Source organism: Theropithecus gelada, unplaced genomic scaffold (genome assembly GCF_003255815.1).
Source record: "Theropithecus gelada isolate Dixy unplaced genomic scaffold, Tgel_1.0 HiC_scaffold_616, whole genome shotgun sequence".
Lineage (NCBI taxonomy): Eukaryota > Metazoa > Chordata > Mammalia > Primates > Cercopithecidae > Theropithecus > Theropithecus gelada.
The window spans coordinates 242-8,847 of NW_020262814.1; the positions used below are offsets into that span (position 1 = coordinate 242).

An 8,606-nucleotide genomic window follows, 5' to 3' on the forward strand; every position below is an offset into this window, starting at 1 on the left:
GGACAAACAGATATCTCTAAGTGAAATGATTCCACTGCAGAGGATGCACAGGAAACTTGACAGGATATCAGTAGAAAATATTAAGATGTTTATTTAGATTTGGATTTTTATCTCATTCTCTTACATTTTCTGTTTGTGATTGTATTTTTATAATTCACACCAAATATATATTTTATAGAAATGTACTAATTTTTATATTTTAATTAATTAATTAATTAAGCTGATTAAAGGTGAAGGATTTTTATCAAGCAGAGAAACAAGAAAAAAACGTAAAAGTGAAGGATTTTAAAAGTTTGGAGACCACTCGTATAAAAACCAGACAAATATATAGAAAACGGAAGGTGGGGAAAACTACATGTGTGATAGGTCCCTTGACTTGGAGAGCATTCCACATTTAAAGCAAAAAACATATATACATATATTTGTAATGGGTTCTTTCAAGCAACTATTAAATTTTATAATTATTTTAACCCAGTTTTACCATAACTAAATATAAACAATTAAAATGACTTGACCACTTAATGAAACTTAGTAATAGGTTCAGTTTTTAAAAATTCAGATGGCTTATTATTTTTTATCCTTCTGTATTGTTTGAATTTTTTGCCAAATGTATGTGCTTTGTGTATACATATTTAAGCATAAGATGGTAAAGACATAGCAAAAAAGAAGGGAGAGAATTTTTAAAGATTCCATCATGCAATTAATTTCTATGGGATTTTTAAAAATCACATACAGTGTTTTAGTCATCTAATTTTTGCTTTGCATTGAGCTAATTAGTCAAGTTAAGCACAACTACAACATGAATGGATTCTCTCTCTGCATTAGAACATTCTGAACTCTTTGCTTTTTCAGCCACTTTGGAGAAAGACTAGTTGTGAACCAATGTTACATAATGTGATGGGATATGATGTAATGATGTGATATGATGCTGATTCCATTGCAGGCATGATCACACGGCTCCGCCACCCTGTGTCAACAAAGGCCAACAAGGTCCCAGACTCTGTGTCCCTGGGAAATGGTATGGAAACATTCCTGGACTCTTAAACTCCATTTTCCATCATTTTTGATTGAATAATATATGGTTAATTTACTGACAAAAAAAAAAAAAAAAAAGGAGGAAAGACAGGAAGGAGGCCTCTGCTCAGATTGTATCAGGAAGGAATTTCTTTTAAAAAAAAAAAAAATCTGTCCTCTCAACCTAAATCTGTAAGCTTCTAGCATCACCAAAAACATCATCAATTTGTTTTCTCTTATTAGACCCCATTATTAGCCTCCAGCACCCCACTGTCCTTTCTTTTTCCTGGATTTTGTGCCCACTCAGCAGAGCTAGTATCCAACCTTATGTTTTAGGACGATCACATCCACCCCGATCACAGTTTAATTTTTTTATTTAAAAAAAATCTAACAATGTTTTACCAACCTAAGGACATCGAGTACATTTTGATGCTGAGCCTCTCCAAGATGCCTCTGATTGGCAAATTGTTTTTGCTCTGAGCCTTCTTGTCAAATAACTGTAGCTACTTCAAGAATAGTGTTGTCCTGGTGCCATCGTCAAGTAGCCACAAGACCACATCACTAAGGTTTTTTTTTTTAAATTTATCAACTTAAAATAAAAAGTCTTGTTTATATTGTCACTGTGAAACTCCCATTGGAGAAGAAATCACTTGGGAAGCTGTTAGCCCCAGAGCTTTCTATGCTCATCCTAAAGAATGTCTGTCTTGCCTTGTTAGGAATCTGGGAACTGAAAAGAGAAGAGATTACCTTGTTGAAGGAGCTGGGAAGTGGCCAGTTTGGAGTGGTCCAGCTGGGCAAGTGGAAGGGGCAGTATGATGTTGCTGTTAAGATGATCAAGGAGGGCTCCATGTCAGAAGATGAATTCTTTCAGGAGGCCCAGACTATGACGTAAGTTTTTCCCAAGGAATGGCTCTTTAGCCCTCATCATGGGAGGGCATTAGCACTAATAGGCCTGCTCTTAACTTTGCAAGGCCTAGAGCAAAAGTCCACATACTGTATCATAGACATAAATATTTAGAAGTTATAAATCGGACTAACACACTGTTAAATCAAATCAGTCTTATGCTCCTACTTTGACAAATATACCTTCATAACAACCTGAAAGGCCATATTCAAATTTAGAATTTCCAAGACTCTACAAAGAAACCAGCCTCTGGCCTGTGGTCTTCCAAACTCCACCCCTGCCCCTCTCCCCCCACACCCAACTCTGTCCTGCACTATAAGGGGCCTCAGTAGTTATGTGCAGACAGAATATTCAGTACACACAAGCTCCCTCTCTGTCTCCCACAAACAGTTATCTAGTGGCTAATAATCTTGGCTAGGGGTAGCGTGCTTTACCCTTAAGCGGACAGACCCCTCAAGGAAGAGTCAGCACAGGTCTTGAAAGAGGACTCAGGACTACATGGATGTGTGATTTCAGAGTCCTAGTGCTCTAAGGGTGGCTGAGAAAGGGATATATAGGAATTGAGTAGGCATGCCTCCTTGGCCCTGTGGCCTCCTTGCCCTGTGGGGAGGTGCACGGTGGGATGAAGAACAGAGTGGGGCTACCACCCAGAACTAATGCAGTACTGAAAACTAATACTCTACCAACAATATCCTTTTCCATCTTGCTACCTTCAATACAGTCTAATACTCTTCCTAATGTGTCTCAGCTCCCAGCACAACAGCCTTCAGTTCTTGGCAATACATATGTGTTCTCTTTCCATCTGTGTCTTCTCTCTCTCTCTCTCTCTCTCTCTCTCTCTCTATCCCTCTCTCTCCCTCTCTCTTTCAGTTATATATAATTCTCCCTCTTCTTGTCAACATAGTAAATCAGACTTTGCAGAGTGACCACCATTCAGGTTTGCCGAGGTCTGGGAGGTTTTAGCACTGAAAGTCCTGTGTCCTAGGAAACCTCTCAGCCACAGGCAAACCAGGACAGTTGGTCACTCTACTTTTAGAGAATCGATCAGTATGGTATGAAAAATGATGTTATAGTAGATCTCTGGTCAAAAATAGTTGAAATAAAAAAATTCCTAACCTGCTAGAGATTGAGAGCACTTTTTAAATTTTTACTTAAACAGTTATACTGTACAGTGTTTACAGGCATTTCTCTAAGCACTTTATAAATATCAACTCACTTAATTCCCATAAGAAACCTATGAGGGTTGTGACATTGTTATCTTAGATTTACAGGAAACTGAAGCATAGAACTGTTGAATAACTTGTCCAGAGTCAGCAAGCTAGTAAAAGTGGAAAAGCAGAGATACAAACCCAGGCAGACATTCTCGGGTCCATTTCTTTAGTCATTCTTTTATGAAGACGCAAGGAACCAGGAAAGTCAGAACAATCATTTTTACCATAATTGTACAATTATTTGGAAGCAGAGATGCTATGTGAATATAGGCCTTTCACCCCAGCTGGCTTCATGGGCATATGAGATCTGCACAGTTGCAAGGGCCCCCAGTACCTAGAAGGGCCCTGTGCTTGGTGTAATGCTCTGCTGTTGCCATCTTCAAATAATACTTTGTGATTTTTAAACAAGGATTCCTGCATTTTCATTTTGCATTGGTGCCTGCAGTTATGTAACTGGTTCTGCCTTCAGCGATTGGACTGTCATAAAACTGGGAAGGGGGCCCTTGATATTCTCGTGTTGTAGGACAGATTTCTACCAGATAGGAACTTTCTGCCAGATTTTTCTCATGGTTACAGGCTCATGGTGTAACCCCTGTGTCTTGGTATAACTTTAAAACATATTTTTACCATTACCAAGCTGGTATCCATAAAAAAAACACACAAGAAGTCATTTAAAAACATCACCTAATCATAAAGAAAGATGTCAAACTGTGCCACACTGGGAAAAAGTCTAATCCCAAATGTAGGGGTCAAACTGAAGCCTATCATGTGAGGAGTATCAGTTAATATGGTGCCCTACCTTGAGCTGCCTGGGCAGTGACTGAATTTGTTCAAGGAATATTCCTTTATTGGGTGATGGACCTTTGTGCCATTGCAAGCCTTCCGTTTGAAGGGAGCAGTGTTGAGTACCATGCAAGTCTCCAAAACTGCTAAAAGATGAATACTCCCAAGCTCATCACCTTGAGTGACATGATAAGCATTGTCTGTATAGTTAAACTAAGAAGGAAGAAAACAACTTAAAATTTAATAAATTCTTATTAAAATATTTAAGACTTCACATGTTAAATTTAGACTTCTTTACACATTTGAACATTACAGAATAATCCTGTAAATTGGTAAAATTAGATTAATCATATACGAACAAGCTAATGAGCTTGTAAAAACTGAATGTCCCTTCTCAAAAGAAGACATTTATATGGCCAACAAACATATGAAAAAAGTTCATCATCACTTGTCATTAGAGAAATGCAAATCAAAATCACAATGAGATACCATTTCACGCCAGTTAGAATGGCAATCATTAAAAAGTCAGGAAACAACAGATGCTGGAGAGGATGTGGAGAAATAGGAACACTTTTACACTGTTGGTGGGAGTGTAAATTAGTTTAACCATTGTGGAAGACAGTGTGGCGATTCCTCAAGGATCTAGAACCAGAAATATCATTTGACCCAGCAATCCCATTACTGGGTATATATTCAAAGGATTATAAATCATTCTAGTATAAAGACACATGCACATGTATGTGTACTGCAGCACTATTCACAATAGCAAAGACTTGGAACCAACCCAAATGTCCATCAATGTTAGACTGAATAAAGAAAATGTGGCACATATACACCATGGAATACTATGCAGCCCTAAAAAAGAATGAGTTCATGTCCTTTACAGGGACATGGATGAACCTGGAAACCACCATTCTCAGCAAACTAACACAGGAACAGAAAACCAAACACCGCATGTTCTCACTCATAAGTGGGAGCTGAACAATGAGAACAGATGGACACAGGGAGGCGGACATCACACACTGGGGCCTGTCGGGGGGTGGGAGGCTAGGGGAAAGATAGCATTAGGAGAAATACCTAATGAAGATGACGGGCTGATGGGTACAGCAAACCACCATGGCACATGTATACCTATGTAACAAACCTGCATGCTCTGTACATGTATCCCAGAGCTTAAAGTACAATAAAAATAAAATTTTAAAAATCAACTTCTGCGTGGCAAGAAAACAAAATAAAAACCCTATGCAAGCTAAAAGACAAATGACAAACTGGGCAAAATTATTTGTAATTCATATTATAGACAAAAGACTAATCTCCCCAACAAGGCTAATACTTCCAAACTCATTAACAACTATACGAATGCACTGTTTGTTTGTACAATGGATCACTCAGAGTCAGCTCAGAATGTAAGAGTAAAGTACATGCCAATCCAAAAATGTGTCCAAATTCACTGAAATACAATGTAGAACAGAGAATAAAGAGTAATTGGAGTTACTAAGTACTTTCAAAAGCTTTATGCTTAACCGTGAAGACAGTAAAAAGAGTAAAGCAGCGGTTGGGGAGCCTGTTTGGGGAAGTGAAGGTGATATGACAGCACACTGCTAGAGATTCCGTTAGAAATTTAGCTTAACCTGTGCATCTCACAAATGGAAAAAAACATCAAGATAGGTGAGAAAAGACATCATGAGAAAGGGAATTAGGGTAGGAGAATCACACTTTACAAGAAGGTTTGCTTGATTTCTTTTAAGCTCTAGGCTAGTACAAAATTTAAGGTTGATATTACTTAAATTAATAAGAAACACTAAAGAACTCTTCAATGGCAAGATTAAACACTTCCATCTGGAACATCTGATTACTAAATAAATAGCCCATAGCCACATTACGCTCCGTTTTCTTCTACTTAACTTTCTCATTTTAAAAAGGGTGCTGTGGGCCGGGCGCGGTGGCTCAAGCCTGTAATCCCAGCACTTTGGGAGGCCGAGACGGGCGGATCACGAGGTCAGGAGATCAAGACCATCCTGGCTAACACGGTGAAACCCCGTCTCTACTAAAAATACAAAAAACTAGCCGGGCAAGGTGGCGGGCGCCTGTAGTCCCAGCTACTCGGGAGGCTCAGGCAGGAGAATGGCGTAAACCCAGGAGGCGGAGCTTGCAGTGAGCTGAGATCTGGCCACTGCACTCCAGCCCGGGCGACAGAGCGAGACTCCGCCTCAAAATAAATAAATAAATAAATAAAAATAAAAAATAAAAAATAAAAAGGGTGCTGGGAAGAGGTACGGTAAAACCATCTGCCATAATAACATGAAAATTATCTCACTAAAAAAAATCTGAGTGTCCATACCATCATGACCTACCAGAAGTGCTACATCGTATGGTTAGTATTTTATAAATGTGTTAATCAAAAATAATGAAAATAATAATGTAGAATAATTTTTTAAAAATCAAACCTCATCTGACTTCATTTAACCTACATCCTTCATATTCTGATATACTTTTTTAGAATGAAATGTTTAGATATGAAAGTTAATAAAAGGGAAATGATTGTTCTTAGGGTGTGACTTCCTCTAAATAAGTCATGGACGTTCCCAAGATGCCATGAGACTAAACAGCGTTTCTGGTGCAACAGACCATTGCTACCCTGATTCTCTGTAGGAAAGTTGAATACAGCATTCACAAACTGCTAAATTGCTGCTGAAGTCACCAATGTCTGATATGAGGCAGAATTTTTTTTTTTTTTTTTGCCTCCAAAGATAATTGTGCTTGCAATATAAGATTCTAAACTTTTCCCTCTCTTTCTCTGTTCAAGTGAAAGGGGGGGGAATTAAAACAAATAGAAATCTGAGAGCAACTCTTTTTCAGTACATGTAGAAAATGGAGTGTGGAGCATTGAACTTTGAAAATCTGTTATTTCCAGAAAACTCAGCCATCCCAAGCTGGTTAAATTCTATGGAGTGTGTTCAAAGGAATACCCCATATACATAGTGACTGAATATATAAGCAATGGATGCTTGCTGAATTACCTGAGGAGTCATGGAAAAGGACTTGAACCTTCCCAGCTCTTAGAAATGTGCTACGATGTCTGTGAAGGCATGGCCTTCTTGGAGAGCCACCAATTCATACACCGGGACTTGGTAAGCAAAGCCATTGGAATTTCAAAGAAAGGAAAGCAGTCCATGGCTCCCACTGCTGGAGATGGGGTCACTGGTGGGGAAGGCAAGAAGGGCACCATCACTTTTGCTTTGCTCACTTGTGACTTGTTTAAGCAAATGACATTTTTACAAAAATCAATGTAAAAATATTTGAAGTATGGAAAGAACAGTGAGAATAACATAAGCTGTTAAGGTCTACATAGCTGTGTTGTGGTATGAAGGAGAACAGATGGAAAGGAAAGACTTTGGCCAATTTAGTGTTTCTCAAAACCATTAAACCCAAGTTGACCTTTATTTCAGAAAGGGCTTAGTGCTAAAGCAGGCATTTGATACAATAACTGAAAATGAAAAAAAACAAAACAAAACAAGGAAACAGAATTTGTGTGTCTTTGGATCAGAATGGGAGTGGGGAGTGCTGTGTTTGGTATTCACTGGGATTTATCTTTAGAGATGTTCTTGCACTCAACAGTAGACCTACATTCACACCAGGCCCGTATGTTCCCTAAGTCACAGGTGCAGCGTTTATGCCTTCAAAGCATCTGTGAATGCATGCACAGTATCTGGTGGTGGAAAGGCAGATTCTAGAAATTTCTCATCTTTCCTTGATAAGCTAAGGTTCTGTGTTTAAAGTGTAATACCTTTTCATGTCGTTTGACAAGGATGGATGCTTGGTTGAAAGTACTCGTGGGAGAATATTTTTATTTTGAAAAATTGAAAATTGCAAAGGAAAGAAAAGACAACTTTAGAGCATTTGGGGGTTGTGCTAGGTAATCTTAGATTTTGCTGAGAATTCTACTGAAGAGGAGGAAAATGTCAGGAGATTCTTGGTCACTTTCACTACTTGGTGATTTTGTTTTTCCTTTAAAGGCTGCTCGTAACTGCTTGGTGGACAGCGATCTCTGTGTGAAAGTATCTGACTTTGGAATGACAAGGTAAGCCAATTCCAAAAGGGCAACCAGTGAAAGGGGGATTTCCATTCACATTTGAACACCATCATAATTGAAGGCCTTGTGGGGATATAGAAGGTGCTCTGAACTGGGGGCTTAGAAACCTAAGTCCCTCCCATACTGCCTCTAACTACCTGTGAAACATGTTTCGCCTCATTCCTTCGCTTATAAGATGGGATTGTTCTTCAGAAATTATCTGAAGTCACTTTTAGTTCCTTCAACAATCTGATACTTTCTATACTTCTAAATAAATTCCAGAAAGATCCTAAATTTAAATACAGTATGTTACAGCCACATTATTGGATGTTTAAAATTTCTTTTAAATTTTTTTATTTTTAATTTTTGTGGGTACATAGTAGGTGTATATATTTATGGGGTACATGTGATGTTTTGATACAGGCATGCAATGTGAAATAATCACACCATGGAGAATGGGGTATCCAGCCCCTCAAGTACTTTGGAGTACTACTCAGCCATTAAAAAAGAATGGATAAATATTTATAATTTTTTAAACTCAATCAAGGATCTGCTAGCTCTTTTTGTTTGTTATTAAAAAAAAAAAACCTGATGTTCAAATGGGTAGAGCATTCACACTAGG

At 38.3% G+C, this 8,606-nt stretch overlaps 1 protein-coding gene across 1 annotated transcript; it reads left to right on the forward strand.

Annotated features, from left to right (window-relative positions):
- Positions 1-939: 939 nt before the first annotated feature.
- Positions 940-7,993, forward strand: LOC112617919 (cytoplasmic tyrosine-protein kinase BMX-like; the record flags this gene model as incomplete). The annotated part of the gene is made up of 4 exons (XM_025374572.1): positions 940-1,018; positions 1,731-1,902; positions 6,827-7,043; positions 7,929-7,993. Coding segments are annotated over exons 1-4 (527 nt in total), but the record flags the coding sequence as incomplete, so codon positions are not given.
- Positions 7,994-8,606: the final 613 nt, after the last annotated feature.